The 23,714-nt window shown below is 39.3% G+C and overlaps 1 protein-coding gene across 1 annotated transcript; it reads right to left on the bottom strand.

Moving 5' to 3' along the window:
* Positions 1-13,101: 13,101 nt before the first annotated feature.
* Positions 13,102-23,296, bottom strand: DTD2 (D-tyrosyl-tRNA deacylase 2 (putative)). The gene is made up of 3 exons (XM_003791984.3): positions 23,146-23,296; positions 17,973-18,042; positions 13,102-13,702 (listed from the first exon to the last, which is right to left on the bottom strand). Exons 1-3 carry the CDS (start codon positions 23,254-23,256, stop codon positions 13,377-13,379), a joined length of 507 nt encoding a protein of 168 aa, XP_003792032.1. The 5' UTR covers positions 23,257-23,296; the 3' UTR covers positions 13,102-13,376.
* Between the last annotated feature and the right edge of the window lie 418 nt (positions 23,297-23,714).

The raw sequence follows: 23,714 nt of genomic DNA, 5'->3' as shown, positions 1-23,714 counted from the left end.
TCCCTTAGCAGGGCATGGTGACTTATGCCTGTAATCCTGGCACTTTGAGAGGCTGAGTCAGGTGGATTGTTTGAGCTCAGGAGTTCAAGACTAGCCTGAGCAAGAACAAGATGCTTTCTCTACTGAAAATAGAAAAATTAGCCAGGTGTTGCAGTGGGTGCTTGTAGTCCCGCCACAACGGTTGCTGTGAGCCATGACGCTACGACACTCTATCCAGGGTGACAGAATGAGACTTTCAAAAAAAAAAAAAAAAAATATATATATATATATATGTGTGTGTGTGTGTCCCTTAATACTGCCCTTCTATGAAACTACTGCTCTTCTATTTCCTTCCCTTAAGAATAGTCTACACTTACTATATTTTTAAAAGTCCTATTCAACTGTCAAAATATTTGGTTTATGTAATTTCAATGGACCTGCACTTAATAATATTCATAGTGATCTCCTACTCGTCAATTCCAATGGTTTTTTATTTTATTTATTTATTTATCTATTTATTTGAGACAGAGTCTCACTATATTGCCCTGGGTAGAGTGCCGTGGCATCACACCTCATAGCAACCTCAAACTCTTGGGCTTAAATAATTCTCTTGCCTCAGCTTCCCATGTAGCTGGGACTATAGCTGCCTGCAACAACGCCCAGCTACTTTTGGTTGTAGTTGTCACTGTTGTTTGGCAGGCCTGGGCTGGATTCCACAGTGACTGATGGTTTAAAATTTAATCATTGCTTAAAGATTATCACATACATATATGAAAGGATTAACAGAATATGGTATATGCATGTCATGGGGTATTACTCAGCCATAAAGAAAAATGTGATCTAGTACCTCTGTGATAACCCGGATGGAACTGGAAACCATTCTTCTAAGTGAAACTTCATAGAAATAGAGAAACAAATACATGTACTCAATACCAGATTGGAACTGATTGATCAACACTTAAGTGCACATATGGAAGTCAATCTCAATGAAAATCAAGCAGGGAGAGGGGGGTAGGTGAGGACAGGTAAATTCACACCTATTCAATAGGGTGAACACTGTCTGGGTGTGGGGCATGCTTACAACCTTGATTTGTGCAAAAAACAAAGTATATAAAAATGACATGTATACCCCCTAATATCTGAAAAACAAACAAAATTATCACATATTTTTCTCTTTCACTGGTGAACAGAATTTTAAAACTTGCAGTAACTTCTGCCAATTCAGAATTCTGAGAAAATAAGTTATTTTCTTTAGAGGAAGAAGAAGAAAAAGGAAAAGGGATATCATCAACACTGAAAGAGGAATGCAGGCATGGCGCCCGTAGCACAGTGGTTACGGTGCCAGCCACATACACTGAGGGTGGCAGGTTCAAGACTGGCCTGGGCCAGCTAAACAACTGCAACAAAAAGATAGCCAGGTGTGGCAGGCGCCTGTAGTCCCAGCTACTTGGGAGGCTGAGGCAAGAGAATCACTTAAGCCTAAGAGTTGGAGGTTGCTGTGAGCTGTGACGCAACAGCACTCTACCAAGGGTGACATAGTGAGACTGTCTTAAAAAAAAAAAAAAAAGAAAAAAAGAAAAGAAAAGAAAGAAGAATGCAGAGTGGCAGCAGCTCTGCGTAGACCTTGCAGACTGAACAATGGAATCTCCCAGGAAACCTGGAGCTATGAAGTGGCAAAAGGCTGTGGGAAATGCCTCAAGCTCATTCTGTCCTAAAGTTTTTAAAAACCAAGTGAAGTTTCACAAGATACAAGAACAATGTAGTTATTTGGATGATTAACTCAGAAGAAAGAAACAAGTGTAGTTCAAATGAACACAAACCTAAACAATTTTTCATTCATCTGATTAAAGTCTATCCAACTTCTTCTAATGTAAAAGATTCAGCTTTCATAGTTCCACAAAAGGGTCGAGCTGAAAGGGATCTGAGAATTTACCAAGTGCAGTTCCTTCTCTTTTTTGATGAGCTCTGGAAGGACTGAGTAACCCAGTCCATGGGAAAGCTGAGACTCCACCAGAGGCCTCTTGATTCTTGGTTCTGAGATATCACCACTATACAATCAGTCCTTAAATGCTATTTTGTATGAGTCAGTGTTGGGGGACGTAACCGTTAAAATGCAGACTCCAAGCCCCTCTCCGAAATTCTGACTTACTGAGATGCAGGGATTTGCTTTTTTTTTTTCACTTTCTGGCTGGGGCTGGGTTTGAACCCACCACCTCCGGTATATGGGGTCGGTGCCCTACTCCTGGGCAACTCCCAAACACCTGGGATTTGCATTTTTAGCAAGTTTTCATAGTGATTTTTATTCAGGCGGTCCTCAGACTATACTTTGATAGACAACTGGAAAGCTGGACAAATCATGAGGTCACTTAGAAATAGGCTTTTCTCTATACTCAGATGCAGACATCCAGGGATACTTAACTAGCTTAACTGGAAGGGTGGAAGGATCATTTCTCATGTGGACTATCATTTGGGACTGTTCCTTTTTGTTTTTATTTTTTGAGATAGAGTAGAGAGTGCCATGGCATCATCATAGCTCACAGCAACCTCAAACTTTTGGGTCCAATTGATCCTCTTGCTTCAACCTCCTGAGTAGCTAGGACTACAAGGGCTTGTCATGACAACCGGCTAGTTTTTTCTATTTTTTTTCAGTCGAGGCAAGGGTCTTGCTCTTGCTCAGGCTGGTCTTGAACTCCTAAGCTCAAGCAATCCACCTGTTTTGGGGGGCCCGGAGTGCTAGGATTCCGGGCGTGAGCCATGGTGTGCAGGGCCTTTAGGGCTTTTCTTTAAGGACAGAAAGGCACACTGAGCAGAGGCTTTCCTATCAAGTAAGTGAATCTGAGCACACTGGTGAAGTGTAGCAGGCTTATGCACATCCTGGGCCTCTGAAAGGAGAAGGTGGCCAATAGGGAATGGATTTAAAACTCTGGCAAAGCAAGTAACCTCATTCTTAGAAGGAACAGATGAGTAGATAGGTAATAAAACAAAATACAGCACGATGCTAATGGTAGACTTTAGTGGGTATCTCGATGTTGGGTACATAATGCTTTCAGTTTTTCTGTATGTTTATACCTGTTTCCCCAATTTTTCAAATCTTAAATTCCAAGACAACTGGTGTTTCCACTTACCTTCTCACTTTCTTGACCCATCTATCTGATCCTTTTTTGCTTTGTCAATTTTTTCTCTTCCTCATTTTGCTCTTGATTTGGTTGGAACTCAAATTCCTCATTTTTCACTGTGTCATATCTCTAATAGATCTTAATTTTCAAAATTATACTTGGGGGGCGCCTGTGGCTCATGGGTAGGGTGTTGGCCCCATATACTGAGGGTGGCGGGTTTGAAACCGGCCCTGGCCAAACTGCAACAAAAAAATAGCCAGACGTTGACGTTGTGGTGGGCGCCTGTAGTCCCAGCTACTCTGGAGGCTGAGGCAAGAGAATTGCCTAAGCCCAAGAGTTGGAGGTTGCCACAGCACTCTACTGAGGGTGACAACGTAAAACCTTTTCTCAAAAAAAGAAATTATACTAAAATGCCAATACTCTCTTAATTGGATAAAATTTGTCCCAGTTCCAAATCTCCATAATACTTTTGTTACCTTTCTTTGGGCATATCTAGTTTCTCTGTGTTCCAGTTAACTGTTTTAACATCCCAGTTATATGGTAATCTCCACGAGAATAGAAATTGCCTTTTCTTTTTAGTGTCCTCTTTATACTTAGTGAAGATTGGAAGATTAAATCTTAATTAAATCTTAACTATCATTTTTATAAATAAGACTCAAATCTGCTTGACATTTCTACTTGAGTAAACTTTCAGGTGTCTCAAAACTCAGCATATTAAAATCTAGATTCATCTTCTCCAGCAACCCATACATGAAATATTTTAGAGTGCTTTTTGTTTCTTTTTTTTTTTTTTCTTCATTTTTGATACAGAGTCTCACTTTGTTGCCCTCAATAAGGTGCTGTGGCATCATAGCTCACAGCAACCTCAAACTCTTGAGCTCAGTGATTCTCTTGCCTCAGCCTCACCAAGTAGCTGGGACTATAGGTGCCCACCATAACGTCTGGCTGTTTTTAGAGAGGGGGTCTTGCTCTGGCTTAGGCTGGTCTTGAAGCTGTGAACTCAAACAATCTACTTGTCTCAGCCTCCCAGAGTGCTAGGATTACAGGTGTGAGCCACTGCCCCCCCGGCTTTTGGGTCTGGCACTGTTGCCCAGGCTAGAGTGCAGTGGCATCAACATCAACTCACTGTAGCCTCAAACTTCTGGGCTCAAGTGATCCTCCTGCCTCAACCTTCCAAGGAGCTGGAACTACAGATGTCACCATACTTGGCTATTTTTTTCTATTTTTTGTACAGACAGGATCTTGCTATTGCCCAGGCTGGTCTCTAAACTCTTGGCCTTCAGCAATCCTCCCATCTTGGCCTCTCAGAGAGCTAAGATTACAAGCCATGAGCCACTGTGCCTAGCCTCTCCCTCTTCTCTAGCCCCATCACAATCCCAACACAACTCAGATTCTCTGAGGTGTGTTTTTCTTCAAAACACCATTTAATATCTCTAGTTATGTTCATTTCCACATTTACAGCCACCAGCCTGTTTTAAGGGAGCCCTAATCCCCTTATGTCTGTACTACTCAACAAAACCTGGGTCTTCTGTACCACTGCCACATCAACCCTCCTAAAACTGTTTTAATTATGTCACTCTTCTCTTTAAAAGCCTTTGATGGTACCACGTTACCCATTAGTCCAGATAAACTTTGAAATACCCTCTCCTACTCCTGTGTCAATAGAAATTCTACCCATTCTTCAAGGATGGCTCAAGTTGCTATGCATTTTTTTTTTTTTTTTTGTAGAGACAGAGTCTCACATCATCACCCTCAGTAGAGTGCTGTAGTGTCACAGCTCACAGCAACCTCCAACTCCTGGGCTTAGGTGATTCTCATACCTCAGCCTCCTGAGTAGCTAGGACTACAGGCACCTACCACAATGCCTGGCTATTTTTTTGTTGCAGTTTGGCCAGGGCTGGATTTGAACCCGCCACCCTTGGTATATGGGGCCGGTGCCCTACCCACTGAGCCACAGGTGCCGCCTAGCTATGCATTTTTTAACAGAGATTTACCACTCAAGCCAAAAGTGTCTCTGCAGCTATTCTATAACTTATAGACAGGCATTATCCAGACATCGCATACTACTCTGTATATTTCTGTGTCTAACATGTCTACTATTAGATGGTAAATTCCTTGGGATTTGGAGTCCTATCTCACTGCTGACCTGCACATTCTTTTTTTTTTTATTTTTTATTTATTTTTTGAGACAGAGCCTCAAGCTTTCCCCGTGGGTAGAGTGCCATGGCATTACAGCTCACAGCAACCTCCAACTCCTGGGCTCAAGTGAGTCTCTTGCCTCTGCCTCCCAAGTAGCTGGGACCACAGGCGCCCGCCACAACGCCCGGCTATTTTTTGGTTGCAGCCATCATTGTTGTTTGGCGGGTCCGGGCTGGGGATTCGAACCCGCCACCTTAGGTGTACGTGGCTGGCGCCTTAGCCGGTTGAGCTATAGGCGCCGAGCCCTGACCTGCACATTCTAAAGACTACAACCTTTCAGTGAAGAGCAACTTTACATGATGCTGTATTAAGTAAATGTTAGAAGAACATGTTCAATATTTGGGTTAAAAAAGGCAAGTATGTACACAATAAAAAAGAAAAAAAAAGCCTAAGGATTATCTGAACGTAACCAGGAGAAAAGATAATCCAGGCATTTAAGCAAACTAAACTTAAAAGATAATCATGTTTGCTCATAAAGAGACTTAGCTGGGGGCTATAAAATAAACCAAAATAATGATAGGAATAAAAAGTGTGCCTTAGTCTGTCTATCTACATTAGTATAAAACTTAAGTAAACAATACCTCAAAGTTGGAGCCAAGGATTACATTTTTGCTAGTTAGGTCAGTTGGTCTCTAAAGAAAACTCTATACTTTACCCTCAAAAAACCCCATAATTACTTTCCCAACCCCAAATGTTTATAACAATAATAGCTAATGGTTCTCAGATACTGCTTTATAGGGTATGGTGCATTCTCTACGTAATTTTTTTTTTTTTTTACATTCAGCTAAAAGAATGATGTAACAGGTCAAATTTTATTAAGCTTTTTGAGAGAAAAAGGCTTACTTTAACCCAGTGCAAAGAACTCATTCATATGAAAAGGCCCAGTAAAAAGTAGGGGCGCATTTATCTCAAAGTTGGCTATTTGAATTCATCACCCAGAACCACTTTATTTTGTGATTAAATATAGAAGGGTTTTAATAAAGCTTGTTGCATCAAAATTCATATTTGTAAACAAAATAAAGGCATTTTGTCTCTTAAAAACATTGTTTTATGAGAAACTCAAATACAAGTTTTCTTAAATGAAATACTTTTTCCCTTCTTTATGTTAACAATGGTTTGCTTTTTGGACACATTTTCAGGTAAGGAACTATTACATAAACACAGTTATAGTATATTACAAACAGTAAACCTTTATAGCAAACCTTAAGAAAATATAAAGTGACCAGTCTGATATAATAAAATAGAAACAGCAAGGCTGGTATTTGTGTTGAAACTCAAAAATCCTTCACTTTAGTTTTTCTCCAATTTTTCTGGTGTTATCTAGTGTATTAAAGCAAAGTGTAACTGTATTGAACTTGATTTTTGCATTTAATATCTCTATTCCTTAACAACTAAGAAATCAATATAGAAAGTAGAGGGTTGGCTCCAGTAGCACAGTGGTTATGGCAGCAGTCACATACACGGAGGGTGGTGGGTTCGAGCCCAGCACAGGCCAGCTAAAAAACAATGACAACTGCAGCACACACACACACACACACACACACACACGCATGCACGCACGCACGCGCGCACCGGTAGTTTTGGCTCAGTGCCTGTAGCTCAGTGGCTGGAGCGCCAGCCACATGCCCTGGAGCTGGCAGGTTCAAACACGGCTGGGCCTGCAAAACAACTGGAAAATGGCTGGGCGTTGTGGCAGGTGCCTGTGGTCCCAGCTTCTTGGGAGGCTGAGGCAAGAGAATCGCTTAGGCTCAAGAGTTTGAGGTTGCTGTGAGCTGTGATGCCCTACTGAGGGTACTGAAGTGAGACTCTGTCTCAAAACAAAAACAAAAACAGTAGAGGTATAACTGAACTGTAATCAAGAGTATTCTGGCCACAGACATATCTCCATATTAATTCACATAATACTGAAATTACTAAGCATAGACCACAGGCATAGCACTACGGAAATCCTGTGGGAGATTAAAGAGTTTATATTATACTATGTCTTTATTCAGTATGACTTATACTCTTGCAGTTAAGACATCTTAATATTAAAAAAATAAAGCCAATGTACACAATTTCTTAAGCTACATCATAAGTGTTGCAAGTGTCTCATAATCATAATGCTAAGGAAGGTACCGGTGGGAGAAATACTATGGGTCAGAAAAGATGGACTTGAGCTAGATATTTGGATGATGATGGGTTTAGAGGAGAGCAGAGGGCAATTTAGGTAAGGGCATGAGTAAGGAAAACACAGCTATACTGAAGAATTTCTATATGGCAATAGTGGGAGAAAAGGTTAGAAGGTTGAGCTGGAGTCAGATTATAAAACTTTGGTGTAAACCTTGGAAGTCTGGGCTCCACTCCGAGTAACAATGGTTCTGGGATTCCGGTGTACTCCAGAATTACCTGGGTGGAGCCTGTTAACTAGACAGATTTTAACTCCTGAGATTCTGATTTTGTATGTTTGGAATGGGCTAGGGAAAAGTGTATCTTAACAGGCTCCCCAAGGGATTCTGGCACACTGACACACTTTTGAGACACTGCCCTAGGATAAAGGATTAAGAATCCCTAGTATGAGCTAATTGAACATATTCCCAATTCTCCATAAATTCTGACAAATCCTGGAGGTCTCTCCTCAGTCTTTGTTATTCAATTTTTCTGCTGTACCTGGCACTTAACTTTGTCACTGTTTACATTTTGAAAGTATCTTTGCTTAACAAGGCCCTTTTCTGGCTCTCTCTCCCTCTCCGGTACCTCTAGCGTCTCCTCCTCTGGCCTTGTACACTTTGTCCTTTCTTTAGATGTTATTTCTCAAGATTCTGACATTAGTTCTTTATAGTTCTTCCTGAGTGATTTCACTCACTCCTAGGGAGTATGGAGAACCTTGGTGTCAACCTCCAGATTAGACTTTGTTCTGTAGATAAAGAGAAGTTATTAAGATTTCTAAGCAGTGTAATGTCATATTGAAAGACATGTTCTAGAAACATTACCTTGGAGATGGTCTACAGGAAAAGTTTAGAAATAGAAGAAATAGGAGATAGGGAGAATAACTAGGAGACTATCAAAATAACAGTTTAAAGTTATCACCAGGGTGTGGTTTCAGAATGAAAATATTATTTTTCTAGTTGTTCTCCCCTTTCAGAAACTAAGTCTTATTTTTTTATTTTAGCAAGTTAATACATATTTCTAAATACATTGGGCTATCATTATCATTTTTTGCTATATATTCAGCTATAACAAAAATGTGACATGACTTGGTTCCCTTATAACATCAATGTAAATTCTTATTCTCTAAAACAAGAGGCATAGAAGAGTCTATAATATTTGATCGTGATCTTTAATAAATTTAGTTCTTTCACTACAGAGTCAACAAATTATTATTACTACAGATATCATTCATAAATGATATGCCGTCTTTAATGACATAAATAAAGGATTGGTAAAAGCATATTTCATTTTATTATTTTTTTTTTTGTAGTTTTTGGCTGGAGCCGGGTTTGAACCTGCTACCTCCTATATATGGGGCTGGCGCCCTACTCCTTTGAGCCACAGCGCTGCCCAGCATATTTCATTTTACTTTATATGAAAGTATTCAAGGTATAAACCATGTCCATTGTAGGTTTGTTTTGTTGAGACAGAGTCTCACCCTGTTGCCCAGGCTAGAGTACTGTGGTATCAGTCTACCTCACAGCAACCTCAAACTCCCTGGGTTCAAGTGATCCTCCTGCTTCAGTCTTCTGAGTAGCTGGAACTACAGGCATCCACCACAACACCTGGCTAATTTTTCTGTTTCTAATTGAAATGGGGGTCTCTCTCGCTCTTGCTCAGGCTCATCTTGAACTCCTGAGCTTAAGGATCTTCTAGCTTTGGCCTCTCACAGTGCTAGGATTATAGGAGTGAGCCACCATGTCCAACCCATTATAGTTTTTAAAATTTCAAAATATTAAGGTACCGCATTTCCCTGAAAATAAGACCTACCCCAAAATGAAGCCCTAGCAGGATTTCTATGCATTTGTTAAATTAAGCCCTACCCCGATAATAAGACCTAGCGATGGGTGTGGCTATGATACACTGCATAGCCACACCATGCATTTCGGTGCAGAGCAGTAAGGAAGACTACAATACCTTTTATCTGCCACAGCTCCTTTCTCCCAGGCATTCACACTTGCGCAAGTGCGCGTGTGGTAACCGCAGTTGCGGGCATCCTATTGCACATGTGAGAATAGCTAGGGGAAAGGAGTTCATGCATCACTAGCGCCAGCCCCACCAACAAGGTTGGCTCCCCCGTCAGGTTCCAGAAGATGACTTAACAGTATTTTAATAAATGTAGATTGTTGTATTATACTTAATAAAAATAAGACATCCCCTGAAAATAAGCCCTAGTATGTCTTCTTCAGAAAAAATAAATGTAAGATGGTGTCTTATTTTCGGGGAAACACAGTAGTACATGTTTTTGTTACATGGATACCTTTACAATGCTTAAGTTAGGCCTTTTAGTGTGCCCATCACCTGAATAGTGTTCCTTAAACCTGATAGGTAGGTTTTTAACCTCCTCCCCCCAGTGGGTTTTATACATAGCATATGCTATAATTGAATCCAGGTTTCTAAATTGACAAAAATAGTACCTTGTTTAGATACTCTATTTGAAATATTCTAAAATTTTAGAATAACAGAAGCAGAAGGCACCTAAATTAGGTACAAATCTGCCTGCACTTAATGTAGTAAATAAACCAGTTTATTGACTATTTTTTCTCAAGTGATCTACACTCAGAGATGCTAAGCCTTTATCAAGACCAATTTCTATTTTAACAACTCTCAGTACAAAAGAGTTGATTTCCAAGAAGATAAAAATTACTTCTATTTTAACAACTCTTACAAGAGAGTGAATTTCCCAAAAGACAGAAATTGGTGGTGCCTGTGGCTCAGTGAGTAGAGCGCTGGCTCCATATATAAAGGGTGGCGGGTTCAATCCTGGCCCCGGCCAAACTGCAACAAAAAAATAGCTGGGCATTGGGGTGGGCACCTATAGACCCAGCTACTCTGGAGGCTGAGGCAAGAGAATTGCCTAAGTCCAAGAGCTGGAGGTTGCTGTGAGCTGTGATGCCACGGCACTCTACCAAGGGTGACAAAGTGAGACTCTGTCTCTAAAAACAAAACAAAACAAAAAATGGAAATTATTCCTCCCTATTGTATGACTTTGCGAAAATTATTTAAACATTGTCTTTCCATAGCACTATTGACATTATATGTGTATGTATATATATATAATAGCATATATAAAAACAGTCATTATATATATACTATACACATAAACATATATATAATAGAATATATAAAAATAGTCATTATGTATCCTATAAAATAGTCATCTATAAAATAGTCTCTATATATATACATATATATAGAATGTATAATGTATATGTATATGTATATATATATAGAGAGAGAAGATAAAATACTGAAGGTTCTTTGAGCACCTTGGACAAAAAGAGCTAAAGAAAGCCAAGGTATAGTTATTTTCATATCCACCATTTGTCTTGCCTTTTAACTTCTTGCAGCCTTCCTGGAAATTAAGCAAAGTTGGTCATCACCTTCTGCTTAATAACTCTTCAAGTACTTGAAATTGCTATTCTCCATAAGCACCTCAAGCAACTGTTTTAAGGAGTATTGAACCGTAAAACAACAATCTAGGCCTATGAGTCAGCATTTCACTTAGACATAAAATCAAAATGATTTAAAAAAGGCAACAAAATCTTTTTGAAAGTCAAATATACTTCTTGGGAGAACCTTTGAGAAAACTGGGGTTTGCAAGTTTATGAATAGTTTATTACATTTCAATAAGTGTATTGTGAGTCAATAAAGCAAAAATTAAGGACAAGGAACCCATTATCAAGTCAGTTATTGATTCCTAAGTTCTAAAATAGAATAGTACAGGAAGGGTATAGAAAAAGTAGGATTTTTTTGTGTGTGATAATAAAAATTTAAGTATGTTAGATCTAAAGAAATTATGAGACACAAAGGCATTTTTAGCAGCTACTTAGGATATTAATTTCTTCACCTTTTTGGTTATTATAAATATTATTTGGTTTCCACTCCTAAAAAATGCCCTTTTAAATCAGGTCAGAGGCATTTTCAAAAACAGAGCACTACCTCTTATTGACTCATTTATTCTTTCAACTTACTGTATATCTCTCTTGCCTTTGAAAAGTTTATCTTATTATTGGGCAGCACCTATGGCTCAGTGAGTAGGGCAAGGGTGGCATTCAAACCTGGCCCCAGCCAGGGGCATTGTGGTGGGCGCCTGTAGTCCCAGCTACTCGGGAGGCTGAGGCAAGAAAATCGCCTAAGCCCAAGAGCTGGAGGTTGCTGTGAGCTATAATGCTACAGCACTCTAATGAGGGTGACAAAGTGAAACTCTTTGGTCTCTCTAAAAAGAAAATTTTATCTTATTACCTATTTTATATCACACTTTTACTATAACAAAATACCTTAACTTGGGTAGCTTAAACAGCAGAAATTTATTTTCTCATAGTTTTGGAAGCTAGAAGTTCAAGATCAAGGTGCCAGCACGGTCAGTTTCTGGTGCTAGATGTCTTCTGGCTTATAGACAGCCACCCTCTCACTGTGCCTTCACAAGGTGGCCTGGGGTGTAGTGGGGAAAGCAAGCTCCCTGGTGGCTCCTTTCTTACTAGTCTCATCATAAGGGCCCCACCTCATGACCTCATCTAACCCCAATTACCTCCCAAAGGCTCCATCTCCAAATACCATCACATTGGGGGTTAGGGCTTCAACCTATAAATTTCAGGGCGAGGTACAAATATCCATTCCACAACATTCACTAATTCAGAAAAATTGGCCCAGGCTCCAAATCATCAAGGAGATAATTTGAGAATTGATACTCAATTTGTTTTCAAACTATTCTTATAGAAAACTTCTCTTTTTCTTCCTCTTACAATAATTTAATTCAACAGGAAAAGGACTGCCTAAAAGATTTATGAACTAACACTAATTTTATGAACTAGTTCTTTAAAAACCAAAGATATAGTATACACCTGTAATCCCAGCTACTCAGGAGGCAGAGGTGGTTTGAGACCACCCTTGGCAACATAATGAGACTCAGTCTGAAAAGGAAAAAAACAAAACAAAACAAAAAAATCCCAAAGATGTAAAGTGAGACACACATGGTTTTGGTAAAAACTGAAACAGAACATTAACCCATCTCTGTGCGTATGTTTAATAAAAACAACTTCTTCTTTTTTTAGAGTCAGAGTTTCACTTTATCACCCTCAGTAGAGTGCTGTGACATTACAGCTCATAGCAACCTCCAACTCCTGGGCTTAGGTGATTCTCTTTCAGCCTCCCAGTAGCTGGGACTATAGGCACTCACCAAAGTGCCTGGCTATTTTTTGTTGCAGTTTGGCTGGGGCCAGCACCCTGCCCACTGAGCCACAGGTGCCACCCAATAAAAACAAATTCTAATCCCCTACTTTTTGTTCCTATGTTAACTAAAGATTCTAAAATAATGTAAAGTATCTGTATGTCCTTGGAAAGTAAAATAATGCACAAAAACATTTCTATGTTACATTTTCATCTATATTATTAAAAGGAATGATGAATCACATTGTTTCATTCAAAATATAGAAAATGTAAATAGTAAAGTTAACAAAATTATAATTGGTTTGAGCTAGATTTTACCTAATTTTAATACAAATAGTTATTCTTTTTACATACTACACAAACTTGATAGAATAAATGTCTTTCCTTGGCTAGCACGAATTTCTTCACTGCGAAAATTTAAAATGTCTATTAATTTAAAAAATATAGCTAAGAACATTTTCTTAATTATTATGAAGTGAATAGACAGCCCTTTTCAGAATTTCAAGTGGAAGGGCAGAAGAAAGCAGAACAAAAGGTAACCGAGATCAGAGGTTACCAGACCATGGCAAGGTCAACTATTACAAGTTACAGAGTTACATATGGGACCAAGGATTTTCTTACCTACAAGTGCTGCAGATTAGTGTATTCAAGATGAAGAGGAAAAAAAACATAGTTCGGATCGTTTAGTGTCAGGAAACAGCTGTAGAAACTAGTTTTTAATTTTCAAAACTCAATTAAGTGTGTATATGGTCCATTGGTATCCAGCTTTAGCACCTGCCTGTTCCCGTAAGTGCCATGTTCCACTACAACCCCAGCTTCAGCACACTTGCTGTTAGCAGCTATTTCTTTTTCACATAGAGTTACAAATTGAGAATAAAGTTCTAATCCTTCTTCTTTTCCAGAGTTAGAGTGATACTGCATGTTTCTTCCTTTTACTCTTCCCCCAAGGGTGGCTTGAGGGATGATAAGGATGTCGCCAGGCAGATCCAAGATAGAGACGTGCTTGCCATTTTCTGTCTCGCTTAATTTCACATTTAACAGTGTATTAACTGGGTGGGGAAGAAAGGCAAAACATTTTGAAGTGAAAAACAAACACGAAGAAAACCATCAATTTTTTAAGTCAGCAAAGCTCATGTTTAAAACTCAGTTTGACAGCTCATGCTTCTAACCCAAAGTCTCTATTTGGATTTTAAAAACTGCTCCACTAAGCTAAATAATCTAAGCATGAAAAATAAAGCAAATATCATTGCCTTGGAGGAATATATGAGAAGATTTTGCTTCTCTGATCCTTCTGTTTCATAAGCAAATCCCACTGGAAAAAGACCATGATAAATCCTCCTCACACCAAATTCTGCTTTTTAACAGAATATAAATAAACACGTTAGTATATGTATTATTTTAAACTTAGTTGCTTAGAGTTTTAAGCTCAGATAAAGGTTCCTGGTTCAATCCCATTAAAAACCAGCTGATTTGGTTTATGCAACCTTATGGCTAAGGTTTCATAACCTTAAAGGCAATATTAACATGAACTAATCATTTTACAAATATAATCCATGGGTAAAGAGTGAAGATGAAAGCAAGAACCATCAGAAATTCATTGTTATAACTGAAAAAGTAAATTAGAAGATAGAGAGCTACTGGCACTATACATGTAAGAAAACATGGTGGTATTATTTTTATATCATTTATGAGATTATTTATAGCTAGTAAGAAATGTCAAAACTACCACAAATATCTTTGTAAAAGCCTAACTTAGAAAACTTTTACACCTCAACATTAACCATTTCAAAACAATAAACAAAGGAAGTGTCTAATATAAATGGACTTAGTTAGGGTTGACCTACCTCTATAAAGATATAAATGATTTCTTGCAAAGCACAGTCCTGAGAAGACAAATGGTAAAAGAAACTATATAAACCTCATACTCCTGCCCCAAAATCAGGCTTCAAAAGGTATGCTTTATGTTGGGGTAGTTAATACCTCCCATTAGTATGTGGTCTGCAGCAAGTATTAGTAAGGATTCAGTATGGTTGCCCCACTCTACAAGTCATGGAATTAGCCTGGTAAAAACCTGCCAAGGCAAACATCCAGATGAATTCCTAAGCTATTTGTTAAGTGTCATCAATTTTCACTTAACTAAGATCTATTTTTAAATACCTCCAGTTTCTCTATTATAAATAGGACTTTGCTATCTAGCCAGCACTCCTCGACTGCCTCCAAGGAAACTTAACTTACTTAACTCTCCAGTTAAGTCTCTTTCTAATAGAAATCAGTGTCTAGCTATCTAGGCTTACTGCTAATGATATCTAAGTAAGCAATTTTGCAGTAACAGGACTGAAAGATAATACTACTATTTAGTATACTTCCATATATCTCCCTCTACTGGATATAACTGAGAATTCAATTAATACTATTGGTATACAAATAAATATAATACAAATACAAATAGCAGTAAGTAGAATTAAAATGAAACAATGAATCAATGGCATGAGGGGAAACTCAAAGATCCTAAGACAGGTTACAATCAAGTATTTCTAACGATATCTGTGGGAAATGAAGTTTTGATAGGTCCCTGGATCTCAGTTCAATATTAAATCTGAATTAAGGAAGATTCTCTATGTTAGCTATGATATTTCAGACATTGTGACTACAATTGGTTGTTATGTTCCCAAGGGAATATGATTTGATTGGAAATATCTGAGTCCGTGTAATAGCATGAGGTGGGGTTTAAGAAAATTTTATCACATTGAGTTACTTTTCTGGCTTTAATAGAAGTACAAGCTAACACTATCAATAATAGAATATTGTGCTTAAGACTCAAATCACTCTGTCTCAAAAAAAAAAAAAAAGAAAACTCAAATCAGCAAAATGTGATTCTTAAGAGTAGTATCTTTTTTTTTTTAAAGACAGTGTCTCATTTTGTAGCCCATGGTAGAGTGCCGCTGCACTCATAGCAACCTCAAACTCTCGGGCTCAAGCAATCCCCTTGCCTCAGCCTCCCAAGTAGCTGGACTACAGGCAAGCGCCACAACCCCTGGCTATTTTTAGAGATGGGGTCTTGCTCTCAGGCTGGTCTCCTTGGGCTCAGGCTGGTCTTGAACCTGTGAGCTCAGGCAGTCCACCCGGTTTGGCCTCCCAGAATGCTAGGATTACAGGTGTGAACCATCTCACTGGACCCTAGAGTCATATCTTTCTTAACTGAGCATCATGACATATAAAGCTTTGTGTTGGACTACCCACTGAAAGCGTTAAGGTGAATCTCTGCAGGGTTTTTAATCTACCGTAATCATATGCATGTATTTAAAGTGAACTCACAAAAGCATACGGAAGCACGCTGGATTTAGTCACACAAAATGCAGCAGAGATTTGGTAGCCTTATTTCATCCAACATAGATTAAGATCCATTTAAGACTCTGTGAGACAACTCTAGGAAATCAATCTTAAATTAGAATGATAAAAATTTTCTTCCTGTTTTTGAAGATTTCTACATTTTTATGACCAATAATGATTTAATCCAAGACCAAATATTAATTTAGGAACATGGAAAGAATGTCTAATACCCTAAAATTCAGATCTGTCAAATCATCCTTTACAGAGCCCTCATTTCATTTTCTTCTTAAAATTATCAAAGTTTCAAAAAAAAAAAATAAAAAATAAAATTATCAAAGTTTCCTTATTATCCTCTAAGTTCAAATTTTGAATAATTATTGTTACTGGCTTTCCATCTATATCTATCATCGTTCCTGTTTAAAGTGGTCACACATGTTTAATATATACATATTAGTATCAAATTGCCTTTTGTCCAAGCTGGTCTCATTGGGCTATTTGCCTTTGAATCTCTAGGTTAACTTTTGTAAGCTTCAACTATCCATTTGTATAATTTATATTTCTTACTAATCCAACTAATGGGTACTGTCCTTTAGTAATGAAGAGAATATAAACTATCCCCAACCTTAAAGATACCTCCATTATTTCAGGTTTGCTTGTTTTTTGGACACAATTGTTAAATCCGCTATACATACATGAGACAGTGTATGAACTGATTTAGTATATCTAATGTAATTATTATTAGTATAGCCTATGTAATTATCACAAGGAATATACAATACTAGAAAGCTGTCTAGAGTACTAGACTGTCTAGAATACTAGAAAGCTGTATATGGGTAAATCATTGTTCAGGGATCCCCGAACATGGACTGGGCTTTCTGTGTCCTTAGAGGAGGTGTGGCTGTAATGATCCTGAGTTTGGTACAAGAACCAGGAGAACCTTTTATTTTATACATATTTCTAACAAAGAAGTGCATAAATGGTTAATGCAAACTATTTCATAATAATGTAAGCCTGAATTGAACAGATTTGATGGGACCTACACCTTGTACACACAATGTCATCTACTGCGTCTGTTAGGGACTCCAGGAGATAAGGGAAATGAGATTAAATGTGACATCTGTTTCTTCCAATAGCATCTATTTCTCCCTATGTGGCTACCTTGCTTCCAATAAAGTTACTGTATCCTTGGCTGACATGCACTGTGTGTACCTGTGTATACACTCTTCTACATCAATCTATTTCTTTTTTTTTAAGAGACAGAGTCTTACTTTGTCACCCTCGGTGGAGTGCCATGGCGTCACAGCTCACAGCAACCTCCAGCTCTTGAGCTTAGGTGATTCTTTTGCCTCAGCCTCCCAGGTAGCTGGGACTACAGGTGCCCACCACAACGCCCGGCTATTTTTTTGTTGCAGTTTGGCAGGGGCCAGGTTTGAACCCACCACCCTTGGTAAATGGGGCCAGTGCCCTACTCAGTGAGCCACAGGTGCCACCCTCTACATCAATCTATAAGACATCTGCAATGATACAGATGTTTTAAAAGAATTCTACCATAATTGCTTAAACTTCAAATAGGCAAATAACTACAGCCAACAACACTAGACGAGAGTTAAGTAATTAATAACTTACATACCAGTACAATTTAAGATTGTGCTTCTTAGGATGGGGAGAAATTGGTAATGGATACAAAATTACAGTTTGACAGAAGGAAAGAGTTCTGTAGCTCTGCGGTACTGTAGAGTGATCATGAGCTAAAAGAGGATTTTAAATGTTCACAACACAAAGAAATGATACATATGCTAATTACCCCAAATTGGTCATTATACATTGCATACACATATTGGAGTATCACTCTGTATCCTGTAAGTATGTACAATTATTAATGTCAGCCAAAAATAAAGGGAAAATACAGTGGTGCTTCTTGCCCCTTCTGGTTCATTTATCTATTTCTGTGCTTTCCCTTAAAAAAGAAAAAACAAGTCAAACACATACCCATTTTGGGAAGAAGTTCTTTATCAGCTCCCTTGAAAAAACACACGTAGATCACTAATCCTTTCTGAATCTACAAGAAATCACCAGAGTAAACTCAGATGAGGGGAAAAAAACCATACAGAGATATAGAACTAAGTGAATAAAATTTCATAACTGTTACTGAGGTTAAAAGCAAGGGAAGGAAATAAGTTTTAATATAGATTAGATTTCTACTATCTTTCTCCAGGGTGGAGTGCAGTAGCATCAGCATAGCTCACTGCAACCTCAAATTCCGGGGATCATGATCCTCCTGCCTTAGCCTCCCAAGTAGTTGGGACTCCAGGTGTACAGCTGGGACCACAGCAGGCTAATTTTTCTATTTTTTCGTAGAGATGCAGTCTCACTCTTGCTCAGGCTGATCTCAAACTCCTGGCCTCAAGTGAACCTCCTGCCTCAGTCTCCCAAAGTGCTAGGATTACAGACGTAAGCCACCATGTGCACCCCAGATTTGATTTCATTAAAATCAAATGTGATTTTTTTCAAGTTTTTAAATTTTTTCAAGTTTTAATCAAAGACAAATTATACCTTCAAACACTATTTTTTTTTTTTTGAGACAGAGTATCACTTTGTTACCCTCCATAGAGTGCAGTGGCATCACAAAACACAGCAACTTCAGACTCTTGGGGTCAAGCAATTTTCTTGCCTCAGCCTCCTGAGTAGCTACGACTACAGGCGCCTGCCACAACACCCAACTATTTTTAATTTTAGAGATGGAGGTCTCACTCTTGCTGAGGCTGGTCTTGAACTCCTGAGCTCAGGCAATCCACCTGCCTTGGCCTCTCAGGGTGTTGAGATTACAGGCGTGAGCCACTGTGCCTGGCCCCTCCAAACAATTCTAATCAAAAACTTAGGACTAGTAAAAGCCTCCTCCTAGAAAAATCGGCTGACAGATTTAGAAATGTCTAATCTGCAGGGCCCCATTTACTCAATACCAAATGAATTTACCTTATACAAGATATGGCTGATGAATGAGCAACAGTGTGACTGATAACTTTTGACATCATCACTCTTTATTCTCCCTAATCTATTTACTTGTAGATAATGAAAATAAGGGCCTGATTCTATTTTTATAAACTCCAGGAAACTGTCCAATTCTTCTTTGTTACCGTCACTAATGCATTAATGAACATGATTAGGCCTTGAAAATTACATTTAGGATCTATATTACAAGATCAGGAATATAAACTTATTTTATATAATGACTTGCATATTTCTTGTTTAGCTCTTGTAGGACAGAGACTACATAAAAAAGACACTTATAAGAGGCTTTGATTCTGCTGCTTGTTTTTTTTTTTTTTTTAAGACAGAGTCTCAAGCTGTCACCCTGGGGAGAGTGCTATGGTATCATAGCTCACAGCAACCACCAACTCTTAGGCTCAAGCGATCCTCTTGCCTCAGTTTTTTTCTATTTTTAGTAGAGACAGGGTCTCACTTTTTGCTCAGACTGGTCTTGAACTCATGAGCTCAAGCTATCCACCTGTGTCATCCTTCCAGAGTGCTAGGATTACGGCCGTGAGCTACCATACCCAGCCTAGATTTTTGATTCTGTGGATTTTAAATCCACCTCTCTGACTGCAGAAGTTATTAGGTAGATTAAGTTAGATAATATTTGTAAACTCAGCTGGGCACAGTGACTCATGCCTGTAATCCTCACACTCTGGGAGGCCGAGGCAGGTGGACTGCCTGAGCTCACAGGTTCCAGACCAGCCTGTGCTAGAGCTAGACCTCATCTCTAAAAATAATGGCTATTGTGGCAGGCACCTGTAGTCCCAGCTACTTGGTAGGCTGAGACAAGAGAATCGCTTGAGCCCAAGAGTTTGAGGTTGCTGTGAATTATGATACCACCGCACTCTACCAAGGGCAATAAAGTGAGATTGTCTCCAAAAAAAAAAAAAAAAAATATATATATATATATATATATTTACAAGCTCCTTAAAACAGTGCCTAGGTCATAGTAAGGGCTATACAAGTGTTCATTAAGTAACCACATAAAAATATAGTTAAAGGCAGAGGTACAATTTATTTCACATTTTAACCTTCAAAGCACTTTACAGACTATTTTGTATGTGATAAAGACTCTATTTATTGATTGCACTAACATTTGGGTATATCTTCCAGGCACAGTGATATCTAAGTAGTATTCTATGTAAATGTAAATAAAGCCCTGTGCTCATACTTGATTTACCTGGAAAATAAATCTTTTATAGGGGAAACAGAGTCCTGATCTTTAGCATAAGATTCACCTGCTGCTTGAGAGATCTGGAGAATCTCACAATGACATGTGTGAGTGTGCATGCAGGAGATCAGAAAACTGGCCTTCAAGGGAGAAGGTATCTGTGAGGTGTGGCAATACCAGGCCTAATGGTTATGGTAAAGATTCTCTAGATTCCAAAGGGCTCTAGACACTGGAGGCTGAGGTTGTGCTCAATGTCTGCAGTTTTGCAAAAACAAAGGTGGATGTTCTATCTGACCTTCTCCATGTTCTCCCTAATCAGTGCTAATGCTGGGCAAGCAGCGTTTGTCTACTTTTTCCCATTTTTATGACAATAAATAGGGACCCAGGGTTTACTCAGGAGGGCTCCTCTCCGAGCTTCTCGGTCCCCCGACAGACACAGACTTTACGTCAAGCCTCTTCATTCCTTGCACCAAGACCCCCTCAATCTGGTGACCCCAAACGCCTTCAATCTTTCTTTTTACTTTTGAGAGTCACCCTGGGTAGAGTGTCATGGTGTCATGGCTCATAGCAACCTTAAACTCTAGGTCTCAGGTGATCCTCTTGCCTCAGCCTCCCACGTAGCTAGGACTATAGGCACTCCCCCCAACACTTGGCTAGTTTTCTATTTTTAGTAAAGACAGGGTTCTGCTCTTGCTCACGGTGGTCCCAAACTCCTGAGTTCCAAAGATCCACCCACCTCAGCCTCCCAGGGTGCTAGGATTACAGGTGTGAGTCATTGTGCCTGGCCTTTGAGCTACCTCACCTGGCTGTAAAGAAGTCATTTTTTAAAAGTGCAATTGTGCTGCTGGAACAATTGGCAAGGACCTCCAATATATACCCCAAATAAGGAGCTGTCAAGTTCTGCACTATTACAGGCCTCTCCACTGGTACTGTCTTTAGTACAAGGTAAAAATCTTTTTTTTAAAGAGTGTAGTGGTGTAATCACAGCTCACTGTAACCTTGAACTTCTAGGCTCAAGAGATCCTCCCACCTCAGTCTGCTGAATAGCTGGGACTACAGGTGTACACCACCGTGCCTGGCTAACTTTATTTTTCTGTAGAGACAGGGTCTTGCTATTTAGCCCAGGCTGGTCTCAAACTCATGGGTTCAACTGATCCTCCTGTCTCAGCCATCCAAAGTGCTTGGATTACAAGCATGAGACACTATACTTCACTATGAGCTGAAATCTTAAGCATGTTCATATCTGGACACTTGCAATGTCGGAATTAAATACCTAATTATTTGCAGAAATAGACATCTTTTCTTTCTGCTTACCATATTACCTCTTCATTCAGGCATTTTCTTTTCACTTATTCCAATAATAGATCTTAAGTTGTGATCTACAGATTCCTCTCTTTAAGTCAAAATCACTTTCCTTGTAGCTTCTTGTTTGGTACAAAACATTTCAAATTATGCACAAAAGTACAGATAATTCTCAGCATAGCTTAAAAAATTTCACTTCCCAGGAAGAAAAACATTAGTCTGTGAAAGCAAAGTTCTAAATGGATGAAGCCAAGAACAAAGAAAGGACCTTCAAATCTTCTGATAATTAAAACTCTTGCTAAAAAACTAAGAGCTTTTAATAACAGAACAGGGCAGAGGATGTGTGAGAAAGGAGAGCATTTATACTTTCTCACCGCCTAACTTGTCAAGTCTTTTAGCCCACTAATTTAGTTGTGTGTAGGAGTGAAAGGGAAATCCTTTAAAAATAGCTGTTAAAGTTTATAAACACACACTGATAGTTTGGAAGGCTGCAATAAAATAGCTGTGATTTTGCATAAGATGGAGAACATTAAAAAGATAAAAAAGCATGGAAAGAACCTGAATGATAGTTTGGAATGCAGAGTGTCAGGAGGCAACTGTAAAATAGGTTAATTCTGTAGGTAGAGCTGCAAATATACGAATAATAGAATTCCAAAATGGAAGAGAAATCAAGACTTCAACAAAAATAACAAAAATAATAAAAATGGATTTCTGAGAAAAGGTGACAATGTAGGGATTTTTATGCTTATGAACATTTCCAAATTAGCATTGGGTAACATGCTGATTTAGCAACAATCACCCCTGAGTAGTATTCAAAATAATGATTGATTGTGTTAGTAATACTAGAGCTGGGACCCAATTCAGCAGAGATAAGTGAGTAAGATTCTGCTACAGTAAGTTTCTGAGTATCTTCAAAAGTCATAATTAGGAACTCGTTTTTTTCTTACATTTCAACTTACTCATAAGAACATTTTATTTTTGTATGGTGTGTGGCCAGACTTTCTTAAAAAGGTAAGTATGAAAGCAGAAGGAACTCATATTGACAAAAATGTTCTAAATTTATTGGAAATGTTGTCAATGTGACTAAAAAATTATTTAAAGAAAATGTGTTTGATAGCAACGGAACATTATTATGAAGGTAGTGGTCTTTGTTTTTCAGTTCGAAATAAGTCAAACTGAAATAGAATTGTTTCTTGGGAAATCTGATTTCTATGCTAAGACCAAGGTACAGTCAACCTAGAGAGGAATTAGACGCGATGTGGGACTGGCATACGGCAAAGCAGGTCTTGAACTCTTGCAGCCAACAAGCTTCAACTGAGCAGCGCAGGCCATGAGTTTTAAATAGGCCTAAAGCCCACCAAGCTCAGATTAGCAGATGGTCAAAGAAGACTCAAATCCCCTTGGTCCCTCCACGCTCTTCCTCTGGGGGACTAAGTCTGGCGTTGGGTACTGTGATGCAGGACGGAAGAGACAAAGCGCAGCCAGGCAGGCCGCCGAGGACAGTGTCAGGCCCACTCGCTGGAGGTCTGGCCGCGCACCAAGCGGCTGGCCCGCCTGCCTCAAAGGGAGATGCAGGTGAGACTAGTCATCCCGACAAGAAGGAAAAGACCACCCCTTCACGCGGAAGGATAACGAGAGCTGCCAGGCCGACGTTACCTCCACCCACTGGGCCGCGGCGTCCCCCTCAGCTGGGCGAACTTGCAGCCGGGCGTGTAGGCACTGCTGCAGGAGTGCCCGGGCCTGAAACGCCCGACCTCCCTCGGCCATGGCTCCGGCCCACGCCGCGGTCCGACGGCTTCAGGCAATGCACCGCGCAAGCTCCGCCCCTGGAGCGCTGGCAGGGAGAAGGGGCGGGGCGAGATGGAGGCTCCGCCCCTAGAACGCAGGCTCCCTTCTGTCCCGGATGTGCGGTCTTCCAAGTGCACGTGATACTAAGCGCCTCTGCAAAAGCCACCCAATTCCTTAGAAGGAGCTAGGTGCATGCCTTTTAAAGAATGAAAAAAACTCATTAGATCTCTTCCCTACACGCTTTTGGGCAAACATTTTTCATTTCAGAAAGCTTAAGTTCTAGCCATTGAAAAATTTTAAATCTACTAATTTAAGTCCATTTTATGCCCATTATGAATATAAGTAAACAGAATGAATGAGTCGAATCACAGAGCAAGCAGAGATGGAACTAAAAGCTATACATCTTTCAAAATATTCCTTACTCGGCTTGGCACCTA

This window comes from Otolemur garnettii, unplaced genomic scaffold, assembly GCF_000181295.1.
Source record: "Otolemur garnettii isolate 467f Iridium unplaced genomic scaffold, OtoGar3 scaffold00052, whole genome shotgun sequence".
Lineage (NCBI taxonomy): Eukaryota > Metazoa > Chordata > Mammalia > Primates > Galagidae > Otolemur > Otolemur garnettii.
Note: the sequence above shows the minus strand (reverse complement) of the source record. Positions and strands in the feature narration are given on the sequence as shown.